At 35.8% G+C, this 21965-nt stretch overlaps 2 protein-coding genes across 4 annotated transcripts; one reads left to right on the top strand and one right to left on the bottom strand.

The window, feature by feature from the left end:
• Positions 1 to 873: 873 nt before the first annotated feature.
• LOC113692531 (transmembrane 9 superfamily member 9-like) lies at positions 874 to 5344 on the top strand. Its single transcript, XM_072053020.1, has 7 exons — positions 874 to 1250; positions 2861 to 3025; positions 3124 to 3233; positions 3356 to 3461; positions 3575 to 3687; positions 3771 to 3921; positions 4006 to 5344. Exons 1-7 carry the CDS (start codon positions 1125 to 1127, stop codon positions 5161 to 5163), a joined length of 1929 nt encoding a protein of 642 aa, XP_071909121.1. The 5' UTR covers positions 874 to 1124; the 3' UTR covers positions 5164 to 5344.
• A 3742-nt stretch (positions 5345 to 9086) lies between these two features.
• LOC113692588 (probable cyclic nucleotide-gated ion channel 5) lies at positions 9087 to 21346 on the bottom strand. Of its 3 annotated transcripts, XM_027211010.2 has the most exons (9): positions 21132 to 21346; positions 20066 to 20282; positions 19606 to 19692; positions 18506 to 19091; positions 17310 to 17522; positions 16867 to 17174; positions 15546 to 15657; positions 10761 to 10997; positions 9087 to 10021 (listed from the first exon to the last, which is right to left on the bottom strand). In XM_027211010.2, exons 3-9 carry the CDS (start codon positions 19662 to 19664, stop codon positions 9317 to 9319), a joined length of 2220 nt encoding a protein of 739 aa, XP_027066811.1. In that variant the 5' UTR covers positions 19665 to 19692; positions 20066 to 20282; positions 21132 to 21346; the 3' UTR covers positions 9087 to 9316. The 3 variants fall into 3 exon arrangements, with proteins under 3 accessions (XP_027066811.1, XP_027066810.1, XP_071909120.1); XM_027211009.2 differs by lacking the exon at positions 20066 to 20282; XM_072053019.1 differs by lacking the exons at positions 19606 to 19692; positions 20066 to 20282.
• Between the last annotated feature and the right edge of the window lie 619 nt (positions 21347 to 21965).

The raw sequence follows: 21965 nt of genomic DNA, 5'->3' as shown, positions 1-21965 counted from the left end.
TATATGTAAAGTAAAATGATGATTAAGAAATGTATTTACGGTTGCTGTCCAAACAAAACTTGAATTTTGAACTTCACCAGGTGTTATGAGTATGAATTTGACTAGATGTTATGCCTTAGTCTCATGTCAATCATTTTAGTACGAGTGATGAATATAACACTAAAACTAATGGAAAAACATGATTGGATTAACTATATTAACTCACACTTGTCAATGTGGGAAACTAGAAGCAAATTTATTTTTATGGGATGAACAGAGTACAATAGTAATTGAATACGTGATAATTCCACTAATGTAAAGAAAGAATTTCCAATGTAATATTTGTTTATGTTGGAAAGTGAAGAATGTTAGTTATTGTTTTATTTAAGAAATTTGAAAATTTTCTTGTTCCTTCCTACACATTTTATTTTTGTATTTTGTAATCATAAATTTTGCAGGATCTCGAAAGAAAATGGTTAATTAGACGGAAGAATCTTAAGAATTGTCACTAATTTTTCGCTAATTTCCTATTTTGTTTCAAAATTTTTTTATGACTAGATATAAACTTTTATTTTCCTTTTACTTCAACAACTTTCCATTTATTCAAACATGCGAAAAAAAAGAAGAAAATCTTAAACTGTTACCAAAACCGAGAAAGAAAAATCTTACTTCATTAATTACCATTCAGTCTTCGTCAACCCCATTTAGGTCCAATCTCAACCATTCATCCCACGACTTCTCCCTCAATCCAACGGTCCTCAATGCCCACAGCAATTTTTTTAAAAAAATTACTTTCCACTAATGATAGTTTAATTAGCCTTGAATTCAACTCCCCACATTTCCATCTTCCTCCCCAGTCGTTTTTTCTTCAGTGCTGCAGGCTGTTCCTTGTTCTTCCCGTTTCCTCCCACTATATTATTAATACCCAAAATTAAGTTTAAATTCCCCCCACCATTTTCCTCTCTCTCTCACACACTCACGCAGTAATTTCATTAGATTCGCGGAATAAATTAAAAAAGAGGAAATTATACATACGCATATTTATATAGAGGAGTGTGTGGATCTAGATCTTAGTGGAAGAGACTGAATTAGACAGAGAAACAAGAGAAAGAGGAGAAGAGAGAGAGAGAGAGAGATAGAGAGAGATGGAGGTCGCAAGGCCTCAGCTAATTCACCGATGGATCTCGGTTTCGGTCGTTCTCATCGGTCTGTTCTTCGCCACCGCTCATTGTTTTTACCTCCCCGGTGTTGCTCCGCAAGATTTCGTCAAGGTAATTAGATCTTCTTGATGTTTTAATTGGACTATATTGATTTAATTTTTTTTGGAAATAAAAAGTGAGAAGTTGTTTGTTGTAGTATTGGATCTTGTTTGATTTTATGAGTTTTGTGTCATTTTAACTGTTTTATAGCTTGTTTTGGTCAGATCTGGGTTAATAATTGTCAAATTTTACTTGATTCTGGTTACGTGTGTTGATGTTCTGTAAATCCAGGTTTAAGTTGAGCTTTTGAAGTGTGCCACTGTTTAGGAAATGTGGTGCAGTTAGTTATGTCAATGGAGGAAATGATGCATTTTTATGGAAATAAAGTTTTCCTATTTCAAGAATAGTAATTTGTACGATTTTTTTTTCCCTGGAATCATTGTTGTTCTAGAAGTTTCGAAGTTTTGTGCTGATAAGTTTAATACCAATTGGCAGAGATGAAGAAGATATACTGAATGCGAATGGTAGTATTGTTTAAAACGACCAGAAATTAGGATTTGGTATTCGTTCCTTGGCGATGTTTTAAGTTCATTTTTAATTTTTCGCCCATCAACGAGGAGCGTCTGTGCATTCTCTTAAATTACTTGGTTTTTTTATGATGTTGAAACTGGAATATCAAGAAATATCTACTAATAATAGCTGTTTGAGTGATCAATTCACTCTATTCAGCTTACTTTAATACTGAATGATATGACTAGACATTTTCTTCTTATTTGAAACATGACTGGTGTTTTTTGTTTGAAATATGATGAGATAATTATGCAGCTAATTTTCATAGTGAAGTGAAGTTGAGCTGCCATTGATGTAACAAGTTGCTTTGTTGTACCTCGAACATTATGAGAACTCACATGAGGGAACAACAGTTTGTTGAGCTTGGAATCACGATTTGGCATTAAGGCTTGTTGGGATTGTCGGTTTATATCTGGATCTTTCCCGATGCTGGTCCACTTGAATTATACTAAGAATAGAAATGTTTATTAATTAGTATGTGGTGCAGTAATCAAATGCTTAGGGCTTGTGCATTGTAGTTTTAAGGGAATCAACTTGCACATTCTTTTGTTTTCAGTGTCTTCTTGTTGGTAGCATATGCTTTTATAGGAAAGATAAAAGATATCTATCGTCTTCATGCTTCTACCCTTCAGTGACTTGGACTATGTTGCTTGTGTACTCTATTTGTTGGTTTGCATGTTTTTAGGAGAATCTGCATGCACTCAATGATGTTAGTATTCACTGTCTGTTTACTTGGACATGGGAATGTGTTCAAATTGTGAACTCTGGATCTTGTTTTACAACTGTGAATATAATGTGAACGGAGGAGTTATATTTGTAGGCTTTTGCATTGGTCTTCAATATGAACAATTTGCATTTGTCTTTCAGCAAGATCCATGGAGAACATTTATCTTATAAATGAGAGTTTGGATTCCTCCCTTCCTTGGTTTCCTATTTTGTAGAACATAGAATAGTATGGAAACCAGGGATAATCCACCATAAAAACCATTTCAGTAGAACTAAATAAGACCTAAATACTGATGTCCAAAATGCCAATGCCATAACTATTTTTTTCCATGTTCCTTCTTTTCTTTGATAATCGATTTGCTAATTTTTTTCTCTTCTGGTTTCAGGGAGATGAGTTGAAAGTCAAAGTGAACAAGTTGACATCCACAAAGACACAACTTCCTTATTCCTTCTATTCCATTCCATATTGTGCTCCAAAAACCATTGTGGACAGTGCAGAGAATCTTGGAGAAGTACTTCGTGGTGATCGTATTGAAAACTCCCCTTATGTGGTTAGTTTTTGTGCTCATAATCCACCTTTGGCATTTCTCAATTTTGTATTATCATGTACTTCCTGTATCCTAAAACTGATCTGTAAATGTTTTTGTAGTTCCGTATGCGGGAGCCACAAATGTGCAATATTGTATGTCGTATTGTACTTAATGCAAAAACTGCAAAAGAATTCAAGGAGAAGATTGATGATGAGTATCGGGTGAACATGTGAGACAAGTTTTTCAATACTGTCTTTCTTCCCCTTAATTTCTCTTTCTTTCTGGTTCTCTATGAAATTTGTTATCCTCACAAAATGTGATTCATTTCTTACATTCTGCTGCATTGTACAGGATATTAGATAATCTACCTCTTGTTCAGCCCATAAAGAGGACCGAACAAGACCCTATAGTCTATCAACATGGTTTTTATGTTGGTCTTAAAGGATTATATGCTGGAGTAAGACAGTTCCAGTTTGCTTTCATCGTTTAAGTTGTTTGCTTGCAACATATGAAGTTGTGGACTGAATGGAGATTTTAACCTTTTGCTTCATCTTCTCTAATTCGTGACAGAGCAAAGAGGAAAAGCAATTTATCAACAACCATTTATCATTCACAGTAAAGTATCACAAGGATGCACAAAGTGATGCTGCAAGGATTGTAGGATTTGAAGTTAGACCCTTTAGGTATTGTATTATAATCTGGATCAAATTTTGATAGGAAGTTAATGCATTGCCTGTCATAATGTTGGTTATTCTTTGTTGATCAGTGTGAAACATGACTATGATGGTGGATGGAACGATAATGTTCGATTATCAACTTGTGATCCCCATGCAAAACGTACTGTAACTAGTGCAGACCCTCCTCAAGAGGTTGATGATAAGAAGGAAATCATTTTCACATATGATGTCGAGTTTCAGGTGGATAAGTTACTATGTGAAATTTTAGTTGTTCAATCTTGAATTTAGCTGTTAATTATGTTTCTTTATTTGATGAATTTGCAGGAGAGTGATGTTAAGTGGGCATCTAGGTGGGATACTTATCTTCTGATGGCTGATGATCAAATTCATTGGTTCTCTATAGTTAATTCTTTGATGATTGTTCTTTTCCTATCTGGCATGGTTGCCATGATTATGCTGCGGACACTGTACCGTGACATTTCAAAGTACAACCAATTGGAGACCCAGGAAGAAGCTCAGGAAGAGACTGGGTGGAAGCTGGTTCATGGGGATGTTTTCAGACCTCCCACGAACTCGGATATGCTTTGCGTTTATGTGGGGACTGGTGTTCAGTTCTTTGGAATGACATTAGTTACCATGATTTTTGCCTTACTTGGGTTCCTCTCCCCTTCAAACCGGGGAGGCTTGATGACAGCTATGCTTCTTCTCTGGGTCTTCATGGGCATCTTTGCTGGATATGCATCTACCCGTCTTTACAAGATGTTCAAAGGGACAGAGTGGAAGAGAATTGCTCTTCGTACCTCATTCATGTTCCCTGGAATTGTCTTCGTTATTTTCTTTGTGTTGAATGCTTTAATTTGGGGCGAGAAGTCCTCTGGGGCGGTGCCGTTTGGAACCATGTTTGCTTTAGTAGTATTGTGGTTTGGCATCTCAGTCCCACTCGTCTTTGTGGGTGGTTATGTAGGGTTTAAGAAACCAGCTATTGAGGATCCAGTGAAGACAAACAAGATCCCAAGGCAAATTCCGGAGCAGGCTTGGTACATGAACCCGGTCTTCTCCGTCTTGATTGGAGGCATACTTCCATTTGGTGCCGTATTCATTGAGCTTTTTTTCATCCTCACCTCAATCTGGTTGCATCAATTTTACTACATTTTTGGCTTTCTCTTCCTCGTATTCGTCATTCTAATTGTCACCTGTGCTGAGATCACAATCGTGCTCTGCTATTTCCAGCTGTGTAGTGAGGATTATCTATGGTGGTGGAGATCGTACCTGACTTCAGGGTCATCAGCTCTCTATCTATTCCTATATGCAGCATTCTACTTCTTCACAAAGCTGGAAATCACGAAGCCAGTGTCCGGTATATTGTACTTTGGGTACATGCTGATTGCCTCGTATGCCTTCTTCGTACTGACTGGTACGATTGGCTTCTATGCCTGTTTCTGGTTCACAAGGCTCATCTACTCATCTGTGAAGATCGACTAAGAAAGAAAGATCAGGAATGTCTAGGAAAATGGTTTATACTTCATTAAAAGACTGAATCATCAGGTTGGTTTTGAACTGTAAGCTAGCAAATGCTACCACGATTACTTTTTGGTTTGAGTTTCAAATCATTAATTATAGAATGTTGCTGTGACCTCAATGCCGGTCATTTTGGGTTTGACCATCCTTTTTGCTCGTCTGATTTTAGTTTTCTTTTCTATTGCTGCAAGAAAAGTTTCTAGAGAAATTTCCGGCGAGATACTGCCTATTTCGATAAATTGACTTATTTGTTGTACGTATACTCTTAAAGCATAGTGTTACCGTGTGGGGTAGCTGGTCAATCCACACTTTTGCATACTAGTTTGAAAGGAAAATTCAATTGATTAAAAGTGTTGTATTAATATCAATCCTCTCATTCAATAATTTATTGAAGAAGTTAAAAGGCGAAAAACTCTTCATCACTGTGCCGATTGATATGCCTGTCTAGTCTCTTATTATTTAACAAAAGAATTTAATAGTCCATTTAATAACTTAATTATATTTAATGACCAATAGTCTAATCGAAGTACGTTGCTCATGTTTGATAACATTTTAACTGTGGACTTGGAATACAAATTAGAAACTATACTCCTGCCTGTCCTCTGATTAATTCAATAATGAAGTTTTAAAAAATTAAGATACGAATATACAATGTACAGGATTATATTAGTTTCTTTTCCTCCTATGGTTCATGTTGCAAAACTTCCTCGCCCCTATCATATAATCTAAAGTGCATTAAAGATTTGGACCTAACTGTGTGGGATACACAATCACTTTACTTTACAATATACTCGCATTGTTAATGTCATGTTTTCACTTTATTTATGTTTCAAAATAAAAGTCACTATTTCAAATTTAACACATACTTTTCAATCTTATCATTTGAAAAAGCAACTTTTAAAAGTCTAATACATATTTAACAGGGAAATATTTTGAATTCGAAGAACAAGTATGTCAATTCTGCCACATTATTTAAACATAATGATTACTATATCTTTATAAAAAGTTAGATTCCCAAAAAATGATTCTAATAGTGGGATGGAAGGGGTAGCAAATCATAGTCAGTTGGTTCAGTTGATAAGGATGAATCATTTATTCACAAAAAAGTTATTTGCTTGAATCTTGTTGCAGATGTCAGATCTACAGGAATTCTTGTAAACAACTTATGATCTCAACACATACCCTGATACATGGCGGTGACTGCAATCAAACCCTTCCAACCATTTTTTTGACCGAAAAGAAATCATGATCATAGGGCACTCAAATAACTCAATCACAATTGAGTATAATATAGATATTACAATCAAGTGTCTGTCTAATCATGTTTTTACACAGCTACAAGAAACCTGAATCTTAGAGTGCAGACTGAATTGGACATATTTGACGTCGTTAATTCTTATTCCCGTCTGGATAATATTCAACTTAAGAAAGTCTTGTTGCTTGCCTCTAACAATCTAAAGTTGTTTCTGTTCTCCAAAATATTTCTTCTATTAAGTTGGCAGTCCCTTTTTTTTTTTTTTTGTTTAGTTTCCTCTTTGTTTTAGATATTAACATTAGTGTATGTTTATTTCAAATCTAACCTATTTCTTTCATTCTTTTGTCTTTATTTTTGGTTTTCTTAGTTAATTTCCTCTTCTTTTTAGTAGTTAAAATCAACATAATTTCAAAAGAAAATTTGATGCAATAAATTTCTATTTGATATTACTCAAATATCCTTAATAATGCTAAAAAAAAAAAAGGCACGCGAATTTGGAGACATAGAGTATAGACTTAATCTAGCCTGGGTCTTTTTACATGTTCAGTTGCCATCCCCGTTTCTTTAACTTTTTAGTGATATGGTTTCCTTTCTCCAGCTTATTTCTAAACAGGGATTACTTTGTTGATTTCTAATTGCAACTAATTATTGTATACGTTTCCTGATTGAATATAGAATTCCTGAATTTTTTGGTTTAACTTTATTTGGAATTCTTTTCCTTTCAGAATGCTAATAAGTAGCAGATTTGGAGTATCCATCAACAAATCGTATTTGAAATCTGAAAAATGCCTCATGCTTACACAAGTTCTTGCGCATGAGACTGGAACGAGCCACAATATCATCTACCATCTACCTACGCCGTTCTAGATGAAACCGCTGATTGTTGGTGCTCTTCATCTACTATCTACCTGCGGTGTTCTAGATGAAACAGCTGATCGTCGGTGTTCTTGATGAAGCAGCTGATTGTCCAGATGTCTAGTAGTTTCTATAACTCGTGGACTTTAAAATGGTTCATGGAGATTTGATTTGGGTGCAGGAAACAGTTATATATATACATATATATATCGATTCAAATGAAGAAGAAAAATGAAAATAGCGTAGCAAGCATCCGCCTCTCCCTCTCGACGTATTTGTGGGTGAAGACTGGAGACTCTTCATGTTTCATGTTCTTCCTGCAAAACGCAGCAGAAATAGTGAAGGCATGATTCGCCCATTGTTTCATTCATATGCACGCCTGTTTGCCTCCTGTGCACATGGTCTTACTTAAGGTAACCATTCCAAAGTAGTCATCGGATACCTATATATATCTATGTGTGTGTGTGTAAAGTTTTGGTGCATATCCAGGGAGTTTTGATTGATTTTGCTGGATCAGAGGGAACAACAGTTGTATTGGTTTCTACAAGACAAATGAAATAGGACACAATTCTGTCTCTCTCAGTGCAACCTATGATTTCTTGGATAACTCATATTTAACACGAATATACGTACGTAACAGAACCATCTGAATTAAGCTTGAACATGGGAGGGAATAGAGAAAGCAATTTGAGAAAAAATTTATTGATTCTGCGCTCTTTCCAAACGTCAAGGTCCCAAGAGTAACATACAGAATTAAATCACCCGATTGAAGATTGCCTCTTGGAACCATCTACTGAACTTCAAGGTCCCATCCCAAGAGTTTAATTCCCTGATTGAAGATTTACCTTTTGGAACCATCTACTGAGTTTAAAGATTGCGCATTTATTTGTAAGTTTTGACCAGTACGTTAAGGCACAGATTGCATTTATTTTAGCAGATGGATCAGCTGTGTGTGGCCCCAAGGATTAGCTGCTGCAGTTGTGACCATGGTTCAAAGTCGCGGTCGCGGATGTGGTTGCGGCCTGGACCGTTCCACATCGGTCTCGATATATCGATCGCGATCTCGGTGAGACGCGAATTTTTGAAATATTTAATATTTTTAAAATTGTAAAAAATATGATAAACAAAAATAATTAAAAATTTAGTAAAAATAATAAAAATTCGAGTTGACTCGGGATGATTCGGAGTGACTCGGTGAGATTCGGCTGTTTCAACCCTTCATGATGACATCTCGGTGAGTTTCGTATCTCGGTATCGTTTCGTCGCGATCTCGTCTCGAACTAGGCCGAGACGGTGACGACTCAGTCTCGGCCGAGTCTTCGAACCATGGTTGTGACCCCAAGGATTATTTGAGGCTACATTACATGTGGGGTGGGGTGGGTGCACGGCCTATACACTTAAAAACCTCTGGACAGAAGACCCACTTAAAAAACTTCATAACATTGGCAGGATGTCAATTGTACTCGTAATGTTTTTAATAACCAAGTAATTTTCTATCCAAACGCAGCCAGCGTTTTACAATGGTCCACTGGATTTTGCAGATTCCCAGGTAACCTATGGACTTGATTGTCAAGTAGAACCTTTCAATTGGCTCAAAATCAAGGGGTGCTTACTGCTTAATGTAGAGATACCAATGAAAAAAACTGCTGCTTTTAGCCGGGAACCAAGGGTAAAGCACACTTTTTTTTAACTTTTTTTACTTTAATACAAGGAAGGCATGTCTTGCTCACACCATTTTAACTAATAAAGCTATAAAAATGTCAGAAAAGAAAAGAAAGAAGCCAAATATGCACATTACTTATCCTTTCTCAAAGCTCTAGAAGAAGACAGGTAAGATGAAAATAGGGTCACTTCAAGCATATCTAAATACAAAATAAGTTGGGAGTTCCAATAACGGTAACACTCCTGTGATATTTGCATATTATACAATGTTTAGCCCTTACGAGCTTGCAAGGTCAGTACTTAGGACCTGAGGTAATAACCAATTGAGTCAGTCAGACTAACAACTTAATCTGCATCAGCAGTGAAATCAGGTTCTGGTGGCTTCTGTAATTTCATCAACTCCCTTGCACTCCTCAGGTTCCTGTTCCGATGGACACCACGAAGTGCATTAGCTGCGAATCTAGATGCCAAAAAGGTTGCTCCGAGGCTATATGAACCTCCGCCAGCGTTATTGCTGCCCCCAGCTGCTGCTGCCGCTGCTGCTTCTTCTTCTTCTTCCTTTCTTCTAAGTTCCATAAGCTTCCTTTTGCAGTAGCGGCGCCAAGCTGCTTGAATAAAACAGGCAGCCCAAGTCCTCCATTGCTGTGAGTAAAATCGAAATGTGTGTTGAACTTGTCTAGAGTGAAGCCTCCTAAATTGACCAGCTACAAATTTCAACTCATCAGCCGTTAGAGCAAAAGCCTCCACTTCCATCAAGGCCTTCACTGTCCGGGTGGAAGATGGCAGGTTGGAACCAGATTTTGGGTCCAGTGCCCATGTCAGAAGTTCCTCTCCACAAAAGTCCCCTTCTTTTAACAAACTACGGTTGAAAAATCCACTTCTTCCCCCATCAGTTGTCACGCTCTCAAGGCGACCACGTATGATAAACAGCATTTCATCGACTGGATCTCCCTCTCGAACAATATAAGTATTCTCAGTGTACAAGCAGGGCTTCAGCCTCTCACAAATAGCATCAAGCAATCTCTCATCCATATTCTCAAACAGAGGAACCTGGGGAACAGTTAACAAAACGTTTGAGCAAACAGCAACCTCAGCATCCATTTTGGAGAAAGCAAAACCAAAAATTTTATAAGATCCAGAAGATTAAATTAAGGCTGAAAGCAGCAGCTAGGAAGATGTGTTCGCTATGATGACAAAATAATCTTTTACAACCTCCTCACCAACTCCCCCACCAATATGCTACTTTGAAGAAATGTTTTAATGACATTAAATCTGAAGATAACTAAGAAAAGCACTAAATCACTACAATTTTCTCAGGTGATATCATGCAAAATGTACCTAGCAAGATGGCAAAAGCATCAAACATGTGGCTAATACATGTCTGGCTGCGTCGCTGTATGTGTGTGTGTGTGTGTGTGTGTCTACTTAAATACACTGACTTTGACATGCATGGAATAGGACTTTACAAAAATCATTTATAAAAGATTATTTCTCTTTCCCTCTGGGGTAAAAAGGTTGCATAAACACATATAAAAAAATCTCATCTGATTCTTCCTTCCCAAATGAGTAGCCAATTTATTTCTCTTACTAGTATCTACTACAGTGTTGTCTGAATAAAAGAAACCTCATGTAATCTTTGAAGTAAATCTTACTCTACAGAAACAAGGGAAAAGATTTCTGAAACATGCTAAGGATCTGTGAGTAACAAAGCTTGGAAAACCTGCCACAGGGAAAACAAATTAATTGGTAGCCTAGCAATCAAAACATTCGAGCAAACATAGCAACTTACCCTCTTCACCAAAGCCAGACAAAGATGGCGCTTTATGTCTCTTCTGAGATCTTTTGGCAGACTCTGTACCAAACTCTCTTCATCCACCCCACGTGTTTCTAACCATTTGTATTGATCGTATCGTCTAACTCTTTCGCGCAGATCTTGTGGAAGTAAGCGATGATGCATCCATTGCTCTGAGTCACGCCTTTTAACTCTCATCTCTTCAAGTCGGATGGTAAGAGACTGGAGATAGGTCTGTGATAGCATGAAGCAATATTATTAGGACTGACAGATAGCCAATCTGTAGTTTGCACTTGCTTCTCAATCAGTTATCTCTCTGATTACAAGATAGAAGCATATAGAGTTCATCCATCAGTATGCCTAATATTTGCCCAACACATATCTTATATTCTTTAAAGATGTGACACTTTTTCATCAAACTTTAGGCCCTTTTGGAGGGGGGCTGAGGGAAGAGGGGCAGGTTAAGCCTAGAAGGTAAATTGTGAGTAATCTTAATAAAATGACCTAGAAACTAGTATTAACAAGAAAACAACGAAATTAAGGAAAAAAATTCATTAAAAAAAATGTGAAGAGATAAACTGAGGTAAGAGACAAGTTACTGATATTAATATCTGAAACCCTACGGTGCAACCCTTAAGTCAATTACCCTACGGTGCAACCCTTAAGTCAATTATGTAATTGGTGTCTCTTCACTGAGAAAACTGCAAGTTCTTGGATCTTTTTTATTCTGAAAGAATTTCAAAGGCTCTTTTGTTGAATCTCTTGCCGCTTTCAAAATTCTGAGCAGCTGTTGTCTTCTAACTGCAAGTTCTTGAATCTTTTTTTATTCTAAAACTATGAAGCTCCTTAGAATCTCTCTCATTCAAGGAGTGGATGTTTATCATAATGATGCATCAAATCAATCCCAGTGTTACAGCAATGTATGTTATTAATTACCAAGAATAGGTCATCCTCATTGCCAGAGCCAGTAATGAGAACCATTCAGCATGGAAGACCATTGCTCTGGGCTTGGCAGCATGAGAAAATGGAGGTGTTGTTAGGTGTATAGCATAGAGAGATTCCAAGAAAGACACCTATTCAAGAGTATTGTGACAAATAGACCCATCTGCCGTATTGTTTATGGTGCTAAGCTGGAAATCCATGCTACATATAGTCATACATGGTGCCATGAAGTGGGGAATACTCGCCTTCTACAAAAATTGTGAGTCTACTAATCTCTCACAAATTCTGACAGTATATTTGCAGTATCATTATCAAGCAATATAAATAGGTGAATGTTGTAAACCCAAAACAAAATAATTACCATGTAAACAGCTAACTCTTAAAACTCATCCGTTGCTACAAAGACCTAATTTCTAAAGTGTTTGCATCCCACAAAACTGACCAAATTCACCATAAAAATTAAGAGTTGATTACATTTACCACCCATGTGATTTGACCAAATTACCAAACTAACCCCATGATTTAACCAAGTTACAGTCAAACCCCTTGAATGCCAAAACATTTATCAAATGCCCCCCTCATGTTAACTAACATTAAAAATACTGCTTGCATCAGCAAAATATATGTCTAAAAGCCCCAACATACCCTTCTGCAAATTGTGTTGATTGCAATTACCTCCCCTCAGGTTTGTCCAAATTACATTTACCTTCCTTGAGGTTTGTCCAAATGAAAAAAATAAACCATACTTCGTCCAAATTAGTCCAATGCTTTACATAGTCAATCATTTACTCAATATACGTTTTCACTTGTCAACATCAATTGCAACAAAAGTTTTGATGAAAACCTTAATATTCCCAATAATTACAAATATTTAATTTTTTTAATCATCTTTTGCTCCAAGTTACAGTTAGCGTGACCAAAATTCTAGTCACATGGCAACACAGTGAATACTAATTTGATCACTGATATAATTTCTTTAGCCACCGCTATTACATGTTTTATATTGAAAACCTTATCCATGTCAATATGCAAATAATTAAACTCTGCTTTTCAAAAAAAGAAAAATAAAATATTTATTGTAAATGTACCTATATGCATTTAATTTTAGGGTTTCTATACAAAGACATAAATTTAAAAATCAGCAGTAAAAGTCCAAAATAAAACACTTATATAGAATTAAGGATAAAAATAAAATTCATTTTATGGATAAAAAACCATATACTGTAGTTAAAATTTATTATTATACACCAAATTGTATGTTTAAATAAATTGGATAATTGTTGTGCGAGAAAAGTGTTGGAGAGTTTTGTAGTGGCTGAAATAAGTTGTAGGCATAAGTTTTCTCAACTTTTTATTTTCATTTTCAGTAATGTAATATTGTTTTACTTTAATTTGGGTTTGATTTTTTCTTGGATCACAATAAGAGATTTTCTTATATAGTTAGCTATTCAAAAGTCAAATTGCACTCAGGTCAAACTATAGGTGTCCTTTTTTGTAATTTGGACAAACTTTGAGGGAGGCAAATGTAATTTTTGCAAAGGGCAGTTCTGTCATTTCCCTACTTGCATTAGTTGGCTTTGAACCTCATATGGGGGTGACTGTAATTTAGCGAAACCACAGGGTTGGCTTGGTAGTTTGGTCAAACCACATGGGAGGTAAATGTAATCAACTCTAAAAATTAAGTTAACCATCAGGATATGATGCAGTTGCAATTTCATTATTTGAGAAGTCTCAACCACTTAGGAAGTCTAACATCACCTCTCATAAAAGTAGTTTTTGTTTAAAAATATCATGTCCTTCATGGCTTTCAGATAAGTACCTTGTTGGCTGTATACTGATATTCATGACATCATTAGGTGTTAGAGATCTCAGGACCATAGTGGTTAGTGAAATTTTTCACAGGTCATCTCTAGGTCAAGTTACTTAAGTACTGCATTTACAAGTCAACAAAAGGTAGTGGCGAAAAGAGTACCAAAACGTCTTTAAATAATTAGCTCTGCTTTACTTCTCAAATTCTCCCGAGTCTTCTGCTCTCCTGTATGATCATTTCATGTTTCATGTTGAAAAGTGACATAAGAGTTAATTGATGTGATGTCAAGTCTGTCTTGATAAAAACTCAATGAAAGTTTCTCTTCGTTCTTCTTTGCCTATGTTAAACCTTCTTGTAGTAAGATCTGTACAAGCAACTGAGGAAGACAAACCTACCAAAGATAGCATCACGACAACATCCTACCATCAATTTAACTTTAAAAAGTATTAACTTTTTTAGCTTCAGTTCATCACAAAGCTAGTTCAATCTGATACAAGACATCCTAACAACTCATCTTTTCTACTCAATGCTCTTCAGATGTTACAAGAGTTATCTTCTGATCTTAACATCCCCATTCTTTGCCAGGATTGACAACAAAATCTTAATGAGAATATTAACCAAGCATTTAGCATTTTAAACCCACACCAAACACAACAAAATACAAAGAAAGCACCTGGATGTCAAAACTTCAGATCTAAACTCGCTATGCCCCCATACAACATGTCAAAACCAAATAGATCTCATATAAAATTGTCAGCAAGATGTTACTCAGCATTATATACCCAAGCAAAGGCATATTGACGAATGAATTTACCCAAAACACGCCATCAAGTAGGTAGATAACAATCTGGCTTCAGTTGCGAAAAAAGGGAGTGGGCAAAAAAATGATAATGCACTAAACAATGTGAAGTACTTTCAGCTTAACAACTTCGAAGAAGTGACCTATAAAAATAGTTAGTGGAGACCTTTTCTAACCTCAGTTTCGACAAATATGAGTAAGCTTCCATGTGGATGGTAACAAACATGACATATTCATCTTGTACCAAATTATTCAAAGATAATTGGTAAGGACTCCTAAAATCCTGGTACAACTCATACGCTACTGTTTGAAATTCATTAAATAGGTTCATACAAGAAAGGATGTACTCACTGAAAATTTAGATCAATTTTACTAACAAAACACTCCCTTAAATCAGGGACGAACCATATGCCTCTGTCACTGATACACAGAAGGATTAAAGATCTACAAGTGCAAAATATGGCTGGGAAAAACAATAACACTAAATGCTGAAATGATGAACAGTAGCAATAGCATGCAAGTCATCTGTTACCATAAATACTTATAGTGAGATCGGAGTAATTTATGGAAATTTTAGTTCCATAATCAAAGTGTTGAAACTTATTTCCTAACTATATTATCACAAAAATCAGTATCAACAAAGAAGCACTAATACACCACATATTAGATTAGTACTTCCCTATTCCTAGAGATTTATATGCTAAGTTTCTCTTGACCATAAAAAGGCTCCAAAAAACCCTTTTACAAATACTTCTGCCGTTCTGGTACAATGGTTTTTATACCACTAAAGGCTTTTAAAGAAATAATTTGTTATTAAATACAGGAATAATAGGATATCAAATTTTGGAACATAGTAATTTGGAACTTTACCTAAGAAGTTGACACTATCTAGGGATTTGGTAGTGGCAACACTATCCACATCAATATGTGTTTTCCTAAAACATGATCAAGCAGAGGAAGCACCTTTTTTTTTAATAATGCAGGGGATGCTTGCAACAAGCACAAGAAATATCAGACCAAAGTTCATAGGAGAATTTGTGTATAAAACTTGATGCTGCATTTAAATACTGCAAGATCCAAGTCAACTTATTCTCCACATCCAAAAAGCTAAAAAATATGAACCCAAACCCATATTAATCACAAAAATGAAGTACAATAACATGTAGCAAACATCAAGTAAAGAAGGCAGCAAACGTATATGTACATCCTCTGGTCAATGTTTGTAGTTTACCTGCATGTTTCCAATTAAGAGTGCAAAGAGAATAAGGCCAAATATTGCAAGTGCAATAGAGAACAGAGACTCTCCAGGATATGTACTTGTTTGAAGCCCCTGGCCAAGTGTGCTGCATGGTGTGAAATTGGCTCAGAAAAATGTTTCAAACTGCTCATTAATTGTGATAAAAACAAGATAGATACACAAAAATAACAAAAAGCAGGATAGTAGAAGAGTCTAAGACATTCTTAATGATCTATGCACAAATTTTGAGATCAACAAGTTAAAGCATCTCTCTCTCTACCTCTACCTCTCTCCCTCTCTCTTATTTTTAAACTTCTTAAGCTTATTCACCAGTGATCATGAAAAACTAAAAGGTTGGCAGTCAAGGAACTCAACTAACATATATCTCTTAAGCGGTTTCTTACTGATACAGAAAAGACAAGCATATTCCACTCCTTTAGTCATTCTCCACCAAATCCATCTAAATGTGGATCTTCTGAAAGAAGTATGCTTCAAATAGACAACTTCGGAGTGTTTGAGCTACACGTAACTAGACCTAGGACCCAGTATAGAACAAACCTCTAGCAATTTAACCTCAGACTAGAAAGCATCCCCACATTGTGCTCCAAGACCCAAAGACACTAACAAGAAGGGAAATCAGAGCAAGTAAAATAAGGGAAATCGAAAATGCCCAAGAATGCAAAAATAAAAATTCTATTACCCTATTTGACTCCAGCCAACCAAAGCTTTGACAGGAAGAATAGGCATTATAGGGCAATATCACCACAGATAATGAAGCAGATTGTTTTTAAAACTGTATTACCAGATTAAGGATTACATCAGCTACTCCAAAAAGTCAGATTTAAGGAGCCAATTACTTAGACAATAAAAAGGTTTAAAATCTACAGGAGAGTCTTATATTACTCTCTAATTGAATTCATAAACAGCCTTGTTTCAGAACCCAGATGCAGAAACTTCAAATTTTAGCATTCTCCAACACAGAGAAATAGTAATTTTAGCAGAAAACAACTGAAATATTTTAGGGCCTGCTCCCATTTGGTTTTGCTATTGTAGAATTTATTATGGAAAAGTGAGTAATTTAATATCTAATGCATGTCTTGGGTTCATAAGTAGCCTAAAAGTATAAGTGGAAAGAAGAAGGAACATCTCAAAACAGCTTTTAGCTGAAAAAAAAAAGGTCTATAATCAGCAAGTACAGTGAAGGAAAGACCAGGCACAAATCTTCATGTACTGTTAATGAAGAGCATGCATGGAAAAAAAAAGAGAGAGAAACTCATATAATATTGATTCAATTGAAGCATGATTGCTCATTCACCTCAAATTCTGTAGCCCCCACCAAAGGCAGTAACAGTATTTAGATATGAATTTCTTTGAATAGATAATGCCCGATGACAACGCCTGCTCAAAAATTCCAAAATCAAATGGTGGATTTTCAACACCCACTCCACAAGATGCATTTAGCACTGATTCGCTGATACCGCTCCAAGAATTAAAATCTTTCATATTCTGATTGCCGCAGTACAAGAAATTAGTATTGCATTGTCCAAGTCTTGTTTTGCATGCTTTCTGCCAGCAGTAGTCATTGCGTTCTACAGATAACAAGTACCAGAGTGCCCCAACTATCTGCAAAGCCAATCCAGTGGAAAAAAAAGGATACTGTTATTTTTCTAAGGGCCAATATGGCTAATTATTACAATTTCAGTATTTGAAATGTGAAAAATTATGAGACTGAAAATATATCACACTGCAAAGACATACGTGACTGGCTAGCATGTATAACAACAAATAATATACAGCACCAGCCCAGGCAGTTTGAGCAAAGACACCAGTTGTACGTTTCAGCTCTGAAGTGAGGGGTAAAACCCGGATAAACCTCGGAATATACTGAAGAATAATAATAACAAGCAATGCTTGTTTTGTAGTGTAGACATCTGAACCTTCGGATTTCTGGAGAAATCTCCACACAACAATCTGCAAAGATGCAAAACAGTAATGTTAAAGAGGAAGTGAAAAAGTTTTCCATTTTCTGACATTTACTACTACTCAATTTCAATCAGCTCACAACAAGAAGTCTAATGACATAGCAGAAAGAGATTCATATTCCATATTAAAAAAGCACACTTTGGTGCACAAAAATTGTTTAGACCAATCTAAAACTATTATTCGGGTTAAAAGTTTAGTTCTTAAAACATTCACATAACCACAATCTGGAAGCAATACCCCAAAGAAAGCAGCCTGAAAGAGTATACATGCAGTCCAACATAAATAGAAATAGAATAAAATAAGGAAAATGTGTAGCATCAACCAAAGAAAGATACCAACCACAAAGAACAAGAAGATAGTGAAAACCAAGTTTGCATACATATGAATGCTTATTACCAAAACATGTATGCACTTAGCAGAACTCAAGAATAATTTTTAAATAGAATTACTTTTTTAGTGTTTCGAGCAGATTTACCACCTGAAAGAATGAAAGTAGTGTCACTCAGGTGCTGATATTCAGTGTGCTAACCCACAAAGAGAGAGAGCGAGAAGAGAGAGAGCGAGGGAGCAATGAAGAACTGATATTTTTAAAGCAAAAACTGGAAAGGTAGAGAAATGTGAGATGGTGCTAAAAATAATTAGCAATTGTATAACACAACGGATACACATATCCTTAACTATAAAAGCAGTCAATTCTTGAATCCTGAAAAGAGAATTGTTCACAAACAGGAATAAGCTCTTTCTTTGCTTTCACAAAGAAATCTAACAACTAAACGAAGGAGAATCTTATGAGAGAAAAAATTTGAACGGAGAAAAGCAACAAGAAAATTTTATATTGTGTGAATTTGATAAACTTCTACAAGTTACTGCACAACATTTGAAGATTATAAGATTCTCATTCCCAAAAATCAAAAAAGAGGATGAAGCTAGCACTCAAAACAACGTTGTCCAAACTAAAAATTTCTCCAAACCTGAGGTAGCGGAAGCACTGAAAGAAAATCAATTATAAAGTAGGACCGCACATATCGCTTGGCAATTTGAGCTGGATCTATTACAAGTTCTCCTCGCCCAAAAACTCGAGATGATGGTGCGATAAATGCTGTTCGAAACTGAAGAACCATATGAATTAGATAGAAAGCATCAATGACCGTACGCAACGTAGTAGCTATGATAGCTAATGATCGATGGATGCCCAGGCAGTTTGCTTTATTATCAAAAACTGGAAGGTAGAAAAAAATTGGATCCACAGACACCGCTAGAATACATGATATGACAAAAAATCTATTCCACTGAAGAAGGAACTTGTCTTGAGGATCAAATATTTTCTTCTCTGAAACTTCTAGATCTTCTGGAAACACAGCCCGCGAAACACCAAATCCAAAGGATCTACCAATTGATTTAAGCCCTTCAGATCCTTTTTTCATTCCTCTCTTAAACGATTTGGATGTAGTCGTAGTTGAAGAACCAACTCGCCCTTTGCCTTCAATGCCAAAGCCACATTTATTTGTAGCCACTGAAGCAGATGGCGATGACAGTGTTGAGTCCAAGTCATCCAATCTAAACACCCAAAAAAAAAATTCAGTTTTAGATCAGAGTAAAGAAAGAGAACAATCATTGAATAACTCAATCTCCAATGCTACAAGCTATAAAAGAAAGATGGGAAGAAGAATTTCCTTAATGGTACCCATCACATTGCAAATAAAGACCAGATTCTGAAAATCAAAGAAGGACCTCTCCAAGGCAAACTAGGCAAATCAAAAAAATTTAATTAGGACATATCTGTTACAAGTCAAAAGAATTTCTTCGAGTTGAAGCAGATGGAGAAGAGAATATGCTAAGGTAAACATATAGGTTCATAATAGAGTTATTTCAAAGTCTAGCCATCAAGCTAAGCAAACGTTCAGCTTAATAACCCATACTTCTAAAATCTTTTTACTGCTAAATGACAATGAATGAAGCAGATTCCAACCACATAGCCCAAACAGTAGTAACACCGCAAGTAATCAGGATCTGTTGGTCAGGCCATAATAATCTTAATCATATGTGCACAAAACTACAAACCAACAGCTACCTCACAAACTTCTCTCGCTGTCCACCAATGTACTGTGACTTTGCAGCGTGGTCAAACATCTTAGAGTACCAAATGCATTAATGTGCACTGCAAGGAAGACAACATACACTGTGAGGGCCTATTCCACTGAAGACAAATCAGAATGAACACTAATACTTTCATCATTCACTCCAAAAAGGCATGAACACATTAAACCATATGTATAAGGCAAGACTAGGAACCATATTTATCTAACATAGAAATGATAAGCTACCAGGGCCGATAATAATAACAAGGAGTGTGTTCGGGTAGGAGATTATATGGAAAATTTTTTTTGGAATAACATTGAAGCACTTGCTTTGATGTGATATGTGTGAGATAAAAGGTAGTTGGGAAGATAAAACGACGATCGAAAAACGTTCTTATGATGCAAGCATTTTTTTTGGGTAAATAATCATGTATTTAAACAAACCAGGTGTACCTAAGTTCCATGACAAGCATGCTGTTGGGATCAATAGGGCTACTATTTCCCATTAGCATAGAGAGAGAGAACGGCTTTTGCAGCAAAATGTGCTGGAAATCCATTTCCCCTTCCTTACTAGAGGACGAGATTGACTCTAATGTAGTGCAAGTCAATTTACAACATCATCCCAACCAACAATCATGGTATAATAATTCTCCTTCCCAGAGCTATTTTCCTGCATAAGTTTCAGTATCTTACACTCGCCAGATTTTCAGAGCACCTTAACACAGAATACGGTCACCATGATTCACAAAATTCAATAAACAAAAAGAGGTTCCCATCCAGAAAAATGAAGAAAAAAGGTTAACAGATTCACCACTAGAAAAGTGCAGTTTCATTTTAATGAATTATGCTTTAAAGCAGCCGCTCCCCGAGATAAGGAAGCAGCATACCAAACGTCTCCAAACAGTAGTTGGAGGTGACAAAAATATTGCTAACTTAGTTCTGCACCATTTACATTTTATGCAATCCTGCCAAACTTTCACAACCCGATTGAACTCTTCCCATATTCAACAATGCCTAGATCAACCCAACTGACAAGATGAAAAATCATCAAAATGTACAAAGAATATAGGAAGAGATTCTAAAACCAAACTTGAGCTGGGGTCTTTAAATGTCCCTTATTTCAACTTTTTCTACTGTTCTTTTGCCTCTACCCAAGAATTTCATCAGTAGCTAATTATCAGATAAACCCTCTAAATTAAAAGAAAATTTTGCCAGTAATTACAAGTCCACTCAAAAAGACATGAACTTTATGAACCCCAGCATGAAAATTATATTTTGAATTGATCACTGACTATCAAGACTTCCACAGAAGGGGAAGCACCAGCAAAACTAAACTCCATATTCACAAGCAAAAGCCGGCTTTCTTTTATTGACCAGAATTTATTTTTTTAATCCATCTATATCATCACAATCCCACATAACCAAAACAATGGATACACAAAAATCTACGAGGAAAAAGACAAACCGCATATCATATTTAGATTTAGGAAACAAAACTAGATCAGACGAAGAGACTTACAGTTACCAAATCTTCAGATAACTTGAAGTAAAAGATCAAGTGGGCAGGGAGACTCGGAAATTGCAAGGAGGGTGATGAAGTGAAAAAGAAAAATTCCGTATAGATGGAATTTATTGGTAAATATCTAGTGCTTTTTGTCCTAGTGCTCTTTCGTAGGAACCAAACTGGAAAATGCTGAAGAAAATGGTGAAGTATCTGTCACTGTCAGTGAAAATGTTGGTCAAGACCGACGATGACTTCTTTTACCTCTTTTTTTTTTCTGGATTTTGGTTTGTTCTGTTTTTTTACTTTTGTTTTGAAGGAGCGATAAACTGCTGCAGTTTTCACAGTAACCGTACTAAAATAACTGGTACGGTACAGTGCGAAAAAAGCCAACCAATCGAGCAAATTTTTTTTTTTTTTGGGGTTCCTGCACTTGTTAGATTTTTGTCTTTTTTTTTTTTCTTTGAAAAAAGATTACAAAATGGAATTCTTATGCTAAAACCCTGTGCGACAAAATAGGCGACACGAATTAATTATTTTTTCTTATGTGGTTAATCTAGAAAAATGGTTAGGAACAAAAAGAAATTTTTTATAGTAATCATAATTTTTTACATTGTTAAAAATGTGCGTGATTCTGAATAAGAATATTGAAGATCTAGTTTAGTTGGGGTTCTTTGAAGTTTCATGTAAAAAAAAAATTAATAATGTAATATATGTGAAATGAAAAGATAATTGAGAAATACACAAAAATGAATTTTTAAAAAATTTCTTGAAATACTCGAACAGATCTCGCTATTAAAGAATACATCTTGTATGCTCCCATCTTCCAACTTTGCTTAAAGAAAAGTGGCA

Source organism: Coffea arabica, chromosome 6c (genome assembly GCF_036785885.1).
Source record: "Coffea arabica cultivar ET-39 chromosome 6c, Coffea Arabica ET-39 HiFi, whole genome shotgun sequence".
NCBI lineage: Eukaryota > Viridiplantae > Streptophyta > Magnoliopsida > Gentianales > Rubiaceae > Coffea > Coffea arabica.
This window is presented reverse-complemented; position numbering and strand designations above follow the sequence as displayed.